Genomic DNA, 16,684 nt, shown 5'->3' with positions numbered 1-16,684 from the left:
TATGGAAAGTGGAATGGAAAAGGGAACTAAAAAGAAAAAGAAAGGTAAATTCACTGACTGGTTGAGGGCTTGTTCACTTATTAAAATGGTCTTAATGGATAGGAAAGTGCTATGGTATTATGTTCCATCTGCCACGTTTAAAAGACTGATGTGACTTTTAATATGCAAGTATTTACAATTCCCTGGAAAGTATACCCTTTGCGATATTTAAACTTATGACTAAAAATGTTAGCTGTTGACTTAAAAATGTGTAAGGGGTACATAGTTTTTCACAATTCTTTAAGGGAGTATTTGAACAGGAAAGTTGGAAGGGCAGGAGTCCAGAGAGCCCAGTGGCCTAATGTCAATCAAGTGGCTGACCAGGGTGGGGGCTGGAGAGGGGCGAAAAGAAATTGAGGGTGTGTGACCTTAAAATTCACCCTTAAGACCCAGTTTTTTACGTGGTAACTCCGATCAGAACCTATACGTGACCAGCTTGGAAAAAACCCCCTAGGTTTAGATTTTAGAAATAATCTTAGAGCACATAAGAATTGTAGGGGTGAGCCTAGTAGAATTTAATAGGCCCCAAAGTGACTAGATTCACCATTCAGTCAGTCAGTATCTTATACCCTTAGTACGTCCACCAACGCCAGGGGCCATGGGAGACTATAAAGAATAAAAATACACACTTCTTACTCTCAGGAAGCTTAAAATTAGGCCAGCGGAGACAGGATTTACATGCAAACTTAATTACACGAGGAAGCACCAAAGTAATAACCTTGGCAGTAAACGCCATGAGTTAAGAAGAGAGTCACAGCGAGCTGCAACAGTCAGGGTAGACTTCCTGGAAGAGGGCCCGGGGCGGGTCGCGCCGCGGGGACGTGCCAGGAAGGGGCGGAGCCGGGGCGTCACGCGAAGGCGCAGGCGCAGAAGCTGCCGGGGCTGGCTCGCAGGGCTCTGCAGCCCCCGCGCCCACTCCTTTTACCACCGGGCGGTCGGTGGTGGTCGCCGCTGCAGGCCTCTGCCTCTGCGTGTAATGATCCCGCTGCCTGGAATGGCCTTCCTCTCCCCAACCAGATGTATTGCCCTTCAGTGACGCCTCTCCAGGCGCCGCTCCCCACCCGCACCTCCACCTCCTGCCCCCGCCACCGCGTCTTGCGGTGCTGCTGCTCCTCAACAAAACTCACATGGCAGTGATTTATTCCGGTCTGTCCTCCACTCCTAGACCCCAAGCCTCTTGGGGACAGCAATTGTTCTGCACATTTCTTCTCGGACCCCTTCACCATTTTTTGTGCCTACTGACTCCCAGGGTGCTCTCCCAACAGCCCACTGGTGCCTGGGGCTGACCGGACGTTGCCAGGTGCAGGAAATGCTGGAAGCACCTGGCAGTGTTCCCCTACGTCGTCACTCCCCCACCTCCCACTCCCCCAGCCCTTAATGGATGACTGACAAAGACGGGGGCATCAATACTCCTGTCCTCTGAGCCCAAGTTGCCCTCCACAAGTCAGCTTGGTTCCACACACTTGTTTGCCCTCCTTCCCTTCCAGGTCCCACTTCTCCTGCCCCCGTTCCCTCCTCCCCACCCTCATCACTTTACAATAAATCCCGTTTACCTGAATCTCTGTCTCAGCATCTGCTTTTGTGGAATCCGACCTCAGACACAGAGTGTGGTTTGCTGCAGGCCATTGCAGCCAGTTTTTACTGCGCACGTGCTGTATGGGCACTGTTGCCCAGTGCTAAGATTAAGCTCTCACTTAGTTTGCACAATAACCCCATTATTATCACCTTTTCTCAGAGGAGAAAAACAAAGCCTCACTGAAGAGAGGTACAATGACTCATGCAAGGGCACACAGGGACAGACGGCAAAACTGGGGTTTGATCTCGGGTCTCCAATGTCTCTGATTTTAACCACTACATTATCCCATCTTTTTATTCATCTGTGTAGCCCTGACACACAATACAGTGCCTGGGCCTTCCTGGACACTTACTGGTTCTCCACAGAAACAACCAGTAGAATATACATATGGGGATTTCTTGTGGGAATTGGCTCTCGAGATTGTGGAGGCTGGGAATTCCCACAATCTGCCACGTGTAAGCTGGAGACCCAGGAAAGTCAGTGGAGTAATTTATTCGGAGCCTGAAGGCCTGAGAACTAGAGGAGCCGATGGCGTAGGTCCCAGGACAAGTTCAAAGGCCCAAGAATGAGGGGCTGATGGGTGTAAGTGCCAATGTGAGTCCAAAGGACAGAGAACCAGGAGCACCAATGTCGAAGTCAAAGGGCAGAAGAGAGATGTCCCAGCTCAAAGAGAGAGCAAATTCGCCCTTCCTCCACCTTTTTGCACTATTCAGCCCTCACAGGTAGGATGATGCCCACCTGCATTGGTGCGGGTGATCTTCTTTACTCAGTCTGCCAATCAAATGCTAATCTCTTCCAGCAACAGCCGCGCAGACACACCCAGAAACAATATTTTACCAGCTACCTGGGTACTCCTTAGGCCAGTCAAACTGACTTTCATAAAATTACCATCACATCGTGTTTTATGAATGGCTGAATTCATTAATGAATGGTGAATTTGGGCAACAGAGAGTAGATTGCAATGGTTAGAGTGAAGGGTTTATAACCTGGAGGAGAGGGAGATATTGTTGGACAGGTAGTTTGGGGGAAATTAGGGCAAGTGTTGGTGCCAGCCTCAGGAGCTCATGTCTGAAAGTCTTTCTCCTCTGATAGAACTGTGCCCAGTGGTGGGGAGGCACACACACATGTCTGGGGGTACTGTGACAGAAAGGTGTGGGATGGAAGGGAAGAAGGAAGTCTGGACCCTTCAAATTGACCCTCAGCAACCTCCCAAGCCACTGAGATGGAGTTCATTGGGAATGGAAAGAGAAAAAATACCCTTGGGGCCTGCCCAGTGGCATAGTGGTTAAGTTCACACACTCCACTTTGGCCACCAGGGGTTCACAGGTTGGGATCCCGAGCACAGACCTACACACTACTCATCAAGCCATGCTGTGGCAGTGCCCCACATACAAAATAGAGGAAGATTGGCACAGATGTTAGCTCAGGGCCAATCTTCCTCACCAAAAACAGAACAAAACAAACAAAACCCTTAAAGGAGAAAGCGAGGGAAAGGAACTGAGTCCCAGATGTGGCCCAGGCAAGGATCTAGGGCTCTTTACATCATGCTGTCTTACTTAATTTCCACAACATTATGTTGGTTTCCATGTCTTTCTCCCCTTGTAAAGTATGAGCTTCTTGAGGGCAGGGACTGTGCCCCGGCTGTCTTACTTCTGTCCTAGTACCTGCCCCAGAAGGTGTTCAATCAAGCAAATGATTAGCTCCATTTCACAGATGAGAAACTACTGCTGAGAGAGGTCTAACATATAACACGAGCGCCAAAGTTAAGACTGGATGCAGGACTGCTTGGCTCCAAACCAATTCTTCCCAGTCTGACACACAGGTGGGTGCGTGGGAGAGAGAAGGGGGAGCCATAAGGTAATTGGAGATTTTAATACCTATTAATAGGCAGCAGGTATCGGCACTCAAACAAGCTGTGTTTATTAGCTGGGGAGGAGACTGAGTGGGACTGGATGGTATTAACACAGGGGAACCCATTGTGCCAACTTATCCATTCAGTTTAGACAATGTGGATTCTTCCCCACCTGCCTTGGCTGACCTCACCTAGGGGTGAATGCAGTGGGGACACTGTTGCACCTTGTGTCAACAAGGAGTCATAGAATTAAATAATAGAATAGGATCACAGATTTAGAGAACAATAGCTCAGTACTGCAGACATGGAGGCAGTCAATAAATGCTTCCAATGAAATAAAAGAACCCAGAGCCTGTATTGCGGGATAATCTCATTACAGAAGCTGAGTTACCTTGAGAAAACATTGGCACAGCCCTCAGCCGTTGGGCAGGCGAATAATGTCTTTGGACTGGACAGAAGAGATGGTTGTCTGCTCTTCTTGGAAGCTCTCTAGGCAGAGACACTCCAAACCACTCATTGGCTCATCTGTTTGCCCATCCAGCAATCATTTATTGAGCATCAACTGTGTGGGGTGCCAGGTGATGGTGACAACCCCAAGAAGCAGTCTCAGTCCTCCCTGCCCTGCAGGAGCTCTGTGTCTAGGGAGGAAACAAAATGAGATAAAAGTTGATTAGAGAGGGGCACACCCTGAGGTGGGAGGCCAGGAGGGAGGTCCTAACTCCTCTGTCAATTGCATGTTTCAGATACCTTTGACGGAAGACTTGCCTTGGTATAAACATCAGCTCCCTTGCTATACATTTTCTCCCTCTAATCTTTAACTAAATGCCCACCAGCTGCCTGGCACTGGCTCAAAAGACTTGTTGAGTTAAACCAAATCCACCTCCTAAGATTTTTTTTCTCCCTAACATCCTCAAAGTGTCTATCAGCCCTTAGCCTTCCCTTTTGGAGCATAGTCTCAGCTCCTGTGATGGGGCAGACAAGATCGTATAACGGTGAGAGCATCCACCTGTGATCTAAGTCCTTGTCCCTAATCTGCCATCCATTCTCTGTAAGACTTTGGGATGTAACTTTACGGGATTTCTTTAATAATCTCTGTATTCCCACTGAACGCTGAGAGCCTGAATTCCTGGTGCACGTGTGTTCCATGCTCCACCACCAGAGGGCGGCCTAGAGACTCCTCTGAGGTGTTACCCTCTAGAGTCCTTGCTCTTTGCCTCTAACATCACCCACTCCCCGAGGCCTCTGTCAGGTGCCGCTAGTGCTCTCTTAGTCGCCAAGGTGACCTGTCTAAGGTGAGTCAGGCACGTGAAGTAAGTTGAGGCAGCCTCCAGGGCCCATAGGAAAATTCGGGCATAGCCACTTGGCCAAGTGGTCCCCATATTTACTATCTATTCTTTCTCTCCTTGATTATTTATTGAGTTCCTTCTATGAGCCAGGCAATGCTCTAGAGCTGTGGATACAGCAGTGAGTCAAGGAGAGGAGGGCTTACCTCTAGTGGGGGAAGTGAACAATAAGTAGATGCATATGGGATACATGTAATAGGATGTCATATCATGATAAGTGCGATGCAGAAAAATAAAGCAGAGGAAGGAAGTAGAGAGTAATGGTCCATGTGTGTGGGAGTGAGGGGGTTGATTTTAAATAGAAAAGTCAGGGAGGGCCTCTGAGGAGCTGGCAGATGACAAGAACTGAATGAAATGACAGTGAGCCAGGCTATGGGAATATCCAGGGAGAAGAGGAAAACCCAGCTTGGCACAGCATGTACAATGCAGCATCAGGATCCCAGGTAAAGTCCCCAGCTGGTAGTAGGCCTTGTTTTAACTCCCTGAACTTGCGTCTGCAGCTCCAAAAGACAAACAGTAATTTCTGTTTCCTAGGGTCACCGAGAGAATCAAGATACATCCCGCATGCGCCGATGTTTGTGGCGAGCTGATTGTCGTATACGGTCGGGGGGTCAGTGCTGCTCTCCGGTTCTAGTCCCTGGGTCCAAGAAAACAGGGCTGGACACAGGATGCCAGGCTCTCCAGTAGGATTCTGTGTTTACCAGTCCCCTCTGTGTGGGTGCTACATCAGATGCCAGGGACACACTGGGGGAGAGGAGAAGCTCCCCACCCGTAAGGAGCTCTCAGCCAGAGGGATTCAGACAGGCCAGAAGGAGAGAAGATGGGCCCACGCTGATCCCACCCCCAGAAACTGAGGGCCACACCCGGACTAGAAGTCTCTCCTGGTACAAGTCCTTCCAGCCTCTCCCGAAAGCACATTCCGACTGCACCCTGGCGCCTCCCTCTCACCCTCTCCTGCTCCTCCGTCCTCCGGATCGGGAAGGAAGCTGGGTCTCTAATTCTGGTGACCAGTAACAATAAAATGCATTAATAGCAACAGTGGAAAAAATGACTGTTTAATAGGTGAGCCTAACGAGCAGCCAATGAACCCTGGTTTCCCTGCAGTCCCTCCACAGAACAGAGAAGAGGAAAAATATTATTGTTACTCTGAGAGCTAATCACAGCCTCTGGATTCACCTCCTCACAAGACAAGCGGGGTGGTGGCCACGTCAGGTGTGACTTAAACAGAGATGTGAAGTCTTGGCACAAGAGCATGACCGTCGCTCAGCTGACTCCCTGCTGCTTGCATAAAGCGGGGGATGGGAAAAGAATAGGGGGCAGATAGCCTGGTGGGCAGAGCCCCCACCTGCCAAGTTCTTCCTCTACAGGATTCACTGCCTGGGGATGCCACTGGCTCTGACCCGGTCCTCACTCCCATGTGTGCCATGCGGTGCCCCAGGTCCCTTGGAGAGTGCCAGCAGGGCTGCTAAGAGGGTGAGGACAGGCTATGGGTAGAGCAAAAGTGGAGGCTGACTAGGCCAAATTCCAGGAGGTCAGTCCTAGAGGAGAGTGATGGACCGGGGAGCCAAGTGGAGAAGAAGGAGGTAGAGCTGAGTATAGTCCACAGCTTTGAATATATTCTGAGGAAGTAAAATATATTTTGACAGGGTGTGGACCGCTACCCAGAGCAGTGATTCTCAGCTAGGGTCAACATGCTATGCTGGCGTGGCAGCATTCCCTAAAAGAATCACCTAGGGAATTTTGAAAGAATACAGCTCTGTCCTACCCCACCCCCAGCATCGAATTAATGCCTTGTCCAGGGGGAAATCCCAGTACTTCCTCATCACGGCCATGTGAACTCTGGTGTTGTTAATGGAAATGTGCCGCATCCCTCAGAGAAAAGAGATCTTCCAGTGGAGAGAAGCGTGGAGACAGTCACCCATGAGGAATGTGGGTGGGACAGCCCCACGAGAGAGCATGAGTGAGTGGCTCTGTGTCAGAGCCAAGTTCCTGATCCTGCTGCCCCCCACCCAGCTAGACTGAATGCTCCTGGAGGCAAGGCCTTGTCTATACGTGCATCCCACCCAGCACCTGCTGGGGGCTTTGCATGTTGTAGATGAGGTTGGGAGGGGTGGAGAGCACAGAAACCAGAGAGGAAAGGGATGTGTTCCAGAGTAAGGTAGAAAGGGGAAAAGTGGCCTGGACACATTCATTCATTCTTTTCACCAAGTGCCTACCATGACTCAGTGCTTGGAATTCAATGAACAGACATGTGCTGTGCCCACCATCATGGAGCCCACGGTCCAGGGCCAATGGTTTCCATCCCATTTTGAGGTCGTGTGAGGGCCGCGTAGGTTACATGTGGCAGAGTCTCTCTGAGAAAGGGGCAAAGGAGTCAGGCTAGGTGGAACGTGGATTCTGCCCCTGGTCATCTACCACAGGGAAGAAACCACAGAAGTGAGGAGGGCATTCCCAAGAGGCGGGCAGAGGAGAGACTAAAGCTGAGTGAAGTTTAGCCATCACATGGCCACACCTGGGCTAAGGAGGGTCCACCCAGCACAGATGGGCAGGAACACCTACACACAAATGCCTCCTCTCTACATTCTTGGTCATGAGAGGGACGAGGTGGAGAGTGTGGATGACTCAGAGCCACCATCCCCACTGCAGGAAAAACAACTCGGAGGCAGACCCTACTGGGAATGGCCTGGAGCACCAGCCTTGCATGAGGGAGCAGAGGATGTTGTGTTGCTAGAGAGATGAGTCCTCACAGGTGGAGGGATTGTGATGGAGAAAGAGAAAGGAGGAGAGGCAGATGCCTCATCTGGAGCAGAGCAGAGAGAGGTGCGGAGAAGGGGGCGCCCACAGGTCCTGGACCCCAGAGTGGCTCTGGGGGGCCTCTCCCCACCACAAAATAAGCTCCTCTTTCAGCCTTTTTCTCTTTCTACTTTTTTCACTCCCTTTTCCCTCTGTCAAGCCTAAGCCCTAGGTCTACCAAGGACCCTTGTGTGAATGCTTGTTCTAGAACATCCATTCTGACTTTTAGGCCCCTGGATGAAATGCAGAGGAGAAATTTTGAGGGTCAGCAGGATTCTGGAAACTCCTCTCTCTAGAAAAATGTACACAGACAGGAATTTCACACACATTCTTACAGGGGTTAAGGAACCTCTGAAGTCTGTCCAGGGACCACAGCCCTCAGTTTATGGCAGGTGTCGGCTGCATTGAGTAATGTGATCCACGTGAGCTTTCAAGTCAGACAAGCCTGGGTTTGAGTCCTTTCCACTCTTTTGCTTGTTACCAGCTGGTTTGGGCAAATAGTTTAAACTCAGTTTCCTCATATGTGAAATGGGGGATAAAAAACATTTACCCCGTGGGGCTGTCATGAGGATTAAACACTCGAGCATGTATGGAGTCCTTGGGATGACGTCCGGCCACAGCTGGCAATCGGGAAATGGTGGTTCTGTCCCCCAAGCCGCTCTCTGACCATGCTGTTCCCCATTCAGAGTCCGCTGTTCCCTGCGCCCTCCAGCACGCTCTCCGTTCCTCCCTCAGCCTGGTGTTAGGGATCACCTACAGTGCTGGTCCAAGCAGCCTTTCCATTCCTCCGCCCACTGTTCCTTGGCATGAACGTTCCCCACGCCAACACGAGCCAGCCGCTCCTTCTACAAATACTTTCAGCACTGCCAGTGCCTGGGTCTGAGCTGCCGGCTCCCTGCTCTTCTCCTCATTCCTCAAGGCCCAGGGAAAGTCCTGCCACCTCCTGGAAGCCAAGTGCCTGCCCCCTTTCTCCACGCGAGCCTTCTGTCTACACTGTGTGTTCCCAGCTGGATGCAGCTCCTTGAGGGCAAGGACAATCCGTCTTCCTCCTCCTTGCAAGGACCATGTGTGCTGACCCACTGCCGGGGGCAGAACACACCAGCACAGGGCAGCCCGGGGTGGCCTGGACCTGGGGTGGAAGTGAACTGGCTTCTTCACAAATACGAGGCAGGATCCCTGATCTCTTGCCTATGGAAGGCACGTGCTTTGAGTTTGATTGTCTCTGGTGGGGGGTTACCCTGTGTCACCCACACTCTCTCACCGAGTCCATCCATTGGGTAGGGCACTTGCTGGTGGGGTTAGGGGTAGACTTTTTTGCTGGGGAATGCAGCAGACACCTGTACCACCAAGGGCATCATCCAAATGGTGAGCATCCTAGAAGGCGGCTCTGGCCTAGGCCAGGCACTCAGCCCTTCCCTCCCCTCCTCGACCCCATTAGCTTAGGTTTTTGCTGCTGAGCCGAGAGAAGGGTTAACGTGAGCACCAGGGAGTAAAACACAGTGAGCAGCTAGGCTCTCAGTAAGAAACAGGGAGAGCGGAGAGGAGCTAGGAGGGCCCACATGTGGGCTGGGCGGTGGAGGGACGGGGCAGATGTGGGTGGTAGGATGGGGTGGACAGAGTGGACAGGAGGACAGCAGTCGGAGTTGGAACGTAGCCATACACCAGGTTGTGTGGGTGGCTGGAGATCTGGCAAGAGGCCGAGAGAGACTGTGCCTCCTCCGGCCCTGCCTGTCCTGGCCAACGTCTGACAGCATTTGGGAGGAATGAGACAAAAAAAAGTCACTTCCTATGTTTATGCTGGAAAAGAATACCCCACAGGCCCCACCATTCCTGCCCTTCTCTCCACCCACAAGGCTCCTTGCACCTCTCTGTTGTGGCCACTCCCCTCCCTGCTCCCAGCAACCCTCCCTCCTTCCCCTTCTCCTCCTGGGCTTGGAGCCAGTGGTACCTGAGAGTCTAGGGAGGGAAGAGAGGTGCCGTTCAGAAGGAGCACCATTATTTTAAATAGCAGCCCTGTGTACAGCATGTCTGCTGCTCTGTAGGGGGCAGAGGGTAGTGAGACTCTCCCAGCTCAGCTGGGCTGGAGAGAGAGCCTGGGGCTGCAGGGTGAGCCCATCCTGTTTGTTTTCCCCCAGTGGAGGACACAGACAGGATGCTCCATTGGCTGAGCATCTGTGCCAGGAGGGCTACAGCCCTTGTCCCTTTTAATCCTTCTGCTAATATCCCATTTGATCTTCACAAAAACCCTGCAAGGCAAGCATGACTTAAAATACCCTCATTTTCCAGATGAAGACACTGAATTTCAGAAAGGTTCAATGAGTTGCCCAAAGCTGGGAGGTTAGCTGAGACCTGAACCCAGGTCATCCCTATTGTAAAGCCAGTGTAGCCAGTGTTTCCCCGCCCCCCCCCCACCTCCTCCCTGCATCAATCCTCTCCAGGGGATGCTATCCTGTTACCTTACCTCCTCGCTGTCCCATTAGCCCCTTTCCCTTACCTCCTCAAGCCCCTCTTCCTTCCCACTCCCATTTTGAGAGCTGGCAGAAAGTCAGGGACTAGATTAGACTGCATGTGGCTAGTTACATTTGAATTAAGTGAAATTAAAAATTCAGTTCCTCCATCAGCTGTTGATTATACTAGCCCCATTTGGAATGCTTAGTCCCCACATGTGGCTGGTGACTACCATATTGGACAGCACAGAAATAGAACATGTCTATCATCAGACATAGAGCATCTCCATCATCGCAGACAGTTTGAGGAACAGTGCTGGGCTGGAGTTAGGGGCAGGGCAGGACAGAGAGGGGGATAGCCCAGGCAAGGGTTCAAGGATAGGGCTGCCTTTGTGAGTAGACTGGGGGTTATGGAAATGAGAGCCTGGTGTGGGGGAGCATGAAGAGATCTGGGTGGGCCAGGGGAGGAGAAGAGAGCAGCTTGCCCTGACTCCCAGGCCCCTCCCTCCAATACTGATACTCTCAGCAACACTAGTGAGCAATTAATTGGCTGGGGTGGAACCAGGGTCGAAGCAGGAGGGAGGGAATGCAGTGGAGGAGGAGCCGCCCCATCTTAGCAGGTCCCAGGGCTCTGGTCCTCTATGCCTGCCTTCCATCCTTCAGGGACCCGGGAGCCTGCCCGGCCCTCCTTTATCCTACCAGGACACGAGCTGCCTGCTTCCTGTTCGCTCATCCAGGCCAGGCAGCCAGCTAATGGGCTGCAGGGCCACCACCTTCCCAATTAGTCTTACTAGCCTCTTGCTCACCCACTGGAGTCAGGGTCACCAGCCATGGGAGAGGGGCTGTGACTGGCCTGTGAGTAACTGAGGCCCAGCTATGACAAGGGTACCCGGGCCAGGCCTCTCCCCAGGCCCAAGCCCTGGCATTCAGCACCCCTCGTGCTGTCCCTGGAGCCCCCCAGAAGGGAGAGGTCAGGGAGCTGGCGTTTGGAGTGCCAATTCCCAGTTTCTGAGAGGGAAAAGGCTCACTCATTGATAGAAGACAAAATAGTTATGTGGCAGGCATGGTACTCGGGCAGTGACAATGGGAGGGGGGTACAAGATGCTGGGGGTAGGTGGAGGTCCTTATATCTGGAGGAGGAAAGTGGAGGCTAAGTGATGAATCCTGAGGAAAGGGGCAGAGCCAGGGGCTGTGGATGGGAATCTGGGTGGGGTTAACCACGCGGTGGGGGTTAGGGGCTGGAGCAGGTACCCCAGGGCATCAGGGAAAGTTGAAGTGCCCAGTCTGTGAGTGGAGGGAGGATGGGGCGTTAGACAATACTGGGGAAGGCAGGAGAGTGAAGGAGCCAGGTGACTGGGTCCAGTGGTGAGAGTGGTCTCCCCAGAGTGGGCAGCCATTGCGGCAGAGCACATGGTTCCAGGTAAGGCAATGAGGAGCCAGGGACAGGCCAGTCAGGTGGCAGGAATTGTGAGGGCCCCATGGCCACGGGTACCATACACTGCAGCCACCTCTGCTGCTGAGTAGGCAGATGCCCAAACTGATTACTTCAGCTCCTCTCAGCCACACCAACTTCCCCCAGGCACCTGCCTCTCCGCCTCTCCTCCCCTCCCCACAGTGACTCCTGCCCAGAGAATGTCCAGCCCTGGCATAAAGGCCCCGGGTGTCCATGAGCTGCTGTCAGTCAGAAGGTCGCATAGTCCAAGATGGGCTCTTCTCAGGCACCCCGGATGGGGCGTGTGGGAGGGCAAAGGATGATGGCATTGCTGCTGGCTGGTCTCCTCCTGCCAGGTAGGAGGCTGGGGGCCCTGGGAGTGATGGAGAGTGGGGAGGGCAGAGGAGGGATTCAGATACCAGGTAAGGGAAGATTGGAGGGATCAATGCCTGGGAGGGACACCCCATGTGGGGAGAGTCCAGGAGAGGACCTGGCAAGGGGGGAAGGGCAGGGGTTCTGGAATCTGACCTTTGGGTCTAGGGGCTGCTCCTCACTGCCTTGTCACTTCAGACAAGTTACTTAAACTTTCCTCATATTCTGAAACTCTAGAATGGGGTTAATGATAACAGCTAGCTCTAGTCTCCCTGTGGGTCTCAAATAATGTATGTGACAAGTGCTTTGGAAGTTCCACAGGGTGATATAAACGTTGGTTGTTGCTATTATTATTCTTAGCGCACTAGAAGATAAAGACTGGATATTTAATGGCCATAATAATTGCTGCCATTTAGAGAGCTCTTTTTATGTGCCACACACTGTTGTAGCCCTTTAAATACATTCACAGTTTGATCATTAGAAGAACCATATGGGAGATTTGTTATTGGCACTCCACAAATGGGATGCTGAGGCTCAGAGAGGTTAGGAAACTGGCTCAAGATCACAAATTAGAAAGCAGTAAAATGGGATTCAAACCCTAGGCCGGGGGGGACTCTGGGGCCAGTGCCATTGACCACTTGATATTTATGGTGACCTTCCCTGGCTCCGTGAGCAGGCTGCATGGCGCCTGGGGGAGCAGAGGAGGCGAGCAGCTGACTGAAGGGGCTGCGGGCAGAGCTGGGTTTGGTGTGGAAGGGGACACAGAGGACTCCTTTTTGAGCAGAGAGGGAAGCATCACAGATTTGGAGAGCTGCTTGTTGGTGGAGGGTTCAGGGAAGAGGGGCAATAATAAATCATAATGTCTCACACTTCACGTGTTTTTAAAGCAGGCTCCACATAGACGATTACATTCAGTGCTCACAGTAACGCTGTGAGGAGGGCAGGACAAACTCAGCCTCTCTGAATGCATAAAGTACGCAGCTCTGTCCATGCCACTTGGGATGTGAAGGGGTAGAGGTGGGGAGTGGAGGAAGGATGGGGTCAGCGTGAGCCTGGGGTTGGGAGCAAAGGGCCAGTTAAGGAAAGAAGAGGTTCCACATCAGGAAGGGAAGTAAAGGCAGGAGCAGTCAGATGTGGGCCTGTGGGGGCAGACAGGCATTTGCGTGATGGCTGGGCAGGGAGAGAGGTAAGCTGATGAAGGTCATGAGCCATGGAGGAGGGTTTCATCCTGGTGTCCCTGGACTGGGCCAGGAGTGCAGGGGTGGCTCAGGGTGGGGTGTCCTGTCACACTGGTACCAGCAGGTTCTGAAGCAACAGTGAGTGCCCCCACATCCTGGCCCACATCCAGCTTTCCTGGCTTGGGCAGTACTGAGACTGGAAACAAAATTTCCATCCTTCACCCAAGCCTGGACTCTACAAGGAAGCTGGTGACCAAATCTTAGTCCTCAAGTACCCTACGCTTTACCACAGTCCCTCTGCCACTGCTTTCTCTTTTCTCAGCATCTCCTTTGCTATTTTCCCTTCCATCTCAGTCCTCTGTTGTTTTGTCTTCTTTCATTTGGTCCCTTGGTCTCACCTGGGGTTTCTTTCCTCGGGACTTATGCCCCCAGCTCTCAGAGTCTCAGTCTTCCTGCTCTCTGTCTCTCTGGGGTCCTTTCTTTTACACCTATTTGTTTCTGCCACTTCTCCCTTCCCTCTTATCTCCCTTCGAGCTCTCCTACTTCAGAGCCTCATTTTCTTTTCCCTGGTAGATGTTTGCTCCCCCCCCCACCGCCCTGCAACTCCCCCAAGAACAATGAGACAGCCTTTAGTCTGCCGTCTCCTTTTCCTTCAGAGACACAGCCAGATCTCCTTCCCTTTTCCACTCCAGACTCTCCCGAGGGGCTCCTCTCAGGAGAAATCAGAATGGACGATGACTGAAAGGGGAGGGAGAAAGCCAAGCCTCTCTGTGCCCTCCTAACCATGACTTTCCTCCCCAGGGACCTTGGCTAAGAGCATCGGGACCTTCTCAGACCCATGTAAGGACCCCACTCGTATCACCTCCCCCAATGACCCCTGTCTCATTGGGAAGGGTGGCTCCAGTAGCTTCAGTAGCCACAGCGGCTCCAGCAGTTCCGGCAGTTCCGTTTCCAGTTCCAGTGGCTCCAGTGGTGGCTCCAGTGGTGGCTCCGGTGGCTCCGGTGTTGGCTCTGGTGTTGGCTCCAGTGTTGGCTCCAGTGGATCCAGCGTCGCCCAGGGTGGTTCTTCAGGATCTTCGTTACTTAAGCCAGGAACAGGGTATTCCCAGACAAGCCACTCCTCCAGTTCTGGCTCTAGTCTTCAGGGTGCATCCAGCTCCTCCCAGTCGGGCAGCATCAGGCCCCCAACGGGAAGCATCAACTCCCCATCAGGCAGCATCAGCTCCCAGTCAGGGTCTGGCTCAGCTCTACCAACTGACGGTGGTTCTTCAGGCAGCATCAGCTCCCAGCCAGGGTCTGGCTCAGCTCTACCAAGCAACAGTGGTTCTTCCCGCTTGGTAGTAAGCTCTTCCCAGTCTGGAGGAGGCTCAAGCTCTTCCTTTTCCCAAACCTCCTGGACATCCAACAGTGGTGGCCAAAAGGTCAACTCCAACCTGCGCCCTTGTAGTTCAGACGTCCCCGACTCTCCCTGCAGTGGGGGGCCCATCGTCTCAAACTCTGGCCCCTACATCTCCAACTCCCACTCTGTGTCAGGAGGTCAAAGGCCTGTGGTGGTGGTGGTGGAGCAGCATGGTTCTGGTGGCCCCAGAGTGGTTCAAGGTGTTCCCTGTAACAACGGTGGCCTTTCAGGCAAGCCCTGTCCTCCCATCACCTCTGTAGACAAATCCTACGGCAGCTATGAGGTGGTGGGTGGCTCCTCTGACAGTTATCTGGTCCCAGGCATGACCTACAGTAAGGGCAAAATCTACCCTGTGGGCTACTTCACCAAAGATAACCCTGTCAGAGGCTCTCCAGGGGCCCCCTCCTTTGCAGCTGGGCCCCCCATCTCTGAGGGCAAATACTTCTCCAGCAATCCCATCATCCCCAGCCATGGCTCCTCTAGTTCCAACATCTATCCGTCAGGAGCTTCCTCGGCCATTGCGTTCCAGCCCGTGGGCTCTGGTGGCGTCCAGCCCTGTGGAGTCGGCTCTAAAGGCTCTAAGGGGCCCTGCTCCCTCTCCAGTTCTGGAGTCCACAGCAGTTCTAGCGTTTCCAGCAGTTCTGGTTCATCTTCCCATCCCTGTGGCGGTGTTTCCCAGGGGCCCTGCTCCCCACCTGGCACTGGCTCCTTCAGCGGCAGCTCCAGCTCCCAATCCAGTGGCAAAATCATCCTTCAGCCCTGTGGTAGCAAATCCAGCTCTTCTGGTCACCCTTGCATTTCTGTCTCCTCCTCAACATTGAGTGGGGGTCCCAACGGCTCTCCCCAACCTGATCCCTCAGCTGGTGCCAAGCCCTGTGGCTCCGGCAGTTCTGGAAGGATCCCCTGCCGCTCCATCAGGGACATCTTGGCTCATGTGAAGCCTCTGGGGCCCCAGCTGGCTGACCCTGAAGTTTTCCTACCTCAGGGAGAGTTACTTGACAGACCATAAGCCAGCTTTTGCTTATGTATATGTGCAGGCATACACACAGATGCACACACCATCTCTCAGTTGAGAGAAGTCCAGGGGCCCAGGCATGAGGTTAGCTCATTTTCCCTCCTCCCTCCCAAGAGAGGTCCTCTACTTCCTCCATTGCTCCAATGTGGCAGACTCTCCCTTATCACCTCTTCTTTCTTCATCTCCCCAAATTGTAGAGTCCAAATCCCTTTCCTCATTCTTTCCTACTGCTTAGATTCCCATTCTACTGCAGTACCCTCCCTGCCAGATAACCATGCCCTAAAATTTCCTCTGCCATTTCTTTGAGATGGTACAGTCCTTTGGCTAACCCTGCCCATTAAGATTCTTGACTTGGAAACCCTTGAAATGTCCCAGAGTAACTCTGATGTCTCGACAAGTCATCCTCTTCTCTCCCCTTTTGCCAAATAAAGCACAGCCCAAACCATTACCTGAAAACAATGACCTCTTTGCCATATGGTCAACCAGCACAATATGCCATTGGGTTCTCACACTCCTAATTCCTCTCCCATCCCCCATTAGAGAGCTCACTACATTCCTCTGTGAGTTCCCAGCACTCCTCCTTGCCTCTCAAGGTCTCCATGTCAGTCCCCCTTTTTGGCTGCCATTTCCCTCAAGGCTCAGATACTTCCCTGTGTGAGGAAGATGCCAGGGCTCTGCAGAGACTGGAGCAGGCTCCCTGCTCTCTCTGGATCCTGGACAAATGTCTCAATAAACCGTGTGAACTAGATGTAGACTTTTTGCCTTCTTGGAGTCCTGGGTCTCCTCTTAGGACCTGGAGGGTACTCTCCTATGCCTCTAGAGGTCCCGTGTCTCTCATTTTCATTCATAAGTTTGCCCAATATTTCTCTTATACCTTATAGCTTCTCCCACAAGGGAGGAAAACAATAAATATTTGTTGAACTGAAATCAGAGGTTGTTTGATCTCTCAGATCCTTCCTCCCACTTTTTTCCTCTCTTATTGCTCCTGGAAATTCATTCTCTCTCCACTCTCCATTCACCCTGGGGTCCTTCCCTCTCACTAAAGAGAGCCCCAATTATTTCCTCCCTTTGCCCACCCAGGCTTCTTCTCCTCTACCATTAGTTTGCTTCACCTTCTAGACGCCACCCTCTCTGGGAGTCCTGAGTGTTGATTTCCTTGGGTTTCTGGGACACTGGAACCTTGGGAAGGCTGGAATGCAACAACCCAGACCAGACTCCTGGTGACTGAGTAGGAGCCC

General features: G+C 52.5%; 1 protein-coding gene and 1 long non-coding RNA gene across 3 annotated transcripts in view; one reads left to right on the top strand and one right to left on the bottom strand.

Annotated features, from left to right (window-relative positions):
- LOC111769200 (uncharacterized) overlaps positions 1-16,684 on the bottom strand; it is a 23,171-nt gene extending 6,487 nt beyond the window's left edge. Inside the window, exons 1-2 of one of the 2 annotated variants that reach the window (XR_011429955.1) lie at positions 16,559-16,684; positions 3,859-4,105 (exon numbers count right to left, since the gene is read on the bottom strand). This is a non-coding gene — a long non-coding RNA (uncharacterized lncRNA). Of the gene's footprint in view, positions 1-1,592; positions 1,705-3,858; positions 4,106-16,558 lie in introns of those variants that run through there. The other variant, XR_002802016.2, reaches the window with a different exon arrangement.
- Positions 11,678-16,373, top strand: CDSN (corneodesmosin). Its single transcript, XM_001489257.5, has 2 exons — positions 11,678-11,838; positions 13,834-16,373. The coding sequence occupies exons 1-2, from the start codon at positions 11,754-11,756 to the stop codon at positions 15,438-15,440; spliced, it is 1,692 nt and encodes a 563-aa protein (XP_001489307.2). The 5' UTR covers positions 11,678-11,753; the 3' UTR covers positions 15,441-16,373.

This window comes from Equus caballus, chromosome 20 (genome assembly GCF_041296265.1).
Source record: "Equus caballus isolate H_3958 breed thoroughbred chromosome 20, TB-T2T, whole genome shotgun sequence".
In the NCBI taxonomy this organism is placed as follows: Eukaryota; Metazoa; Chordata; class Mammalia; order Perissodactyla; family Equidae; genus Equus; species Equus caballus.
Note: the sequence above shows the minus strand (reverse complement) of the source record. Positions and strands in the feature narration are given on the sequence as shown.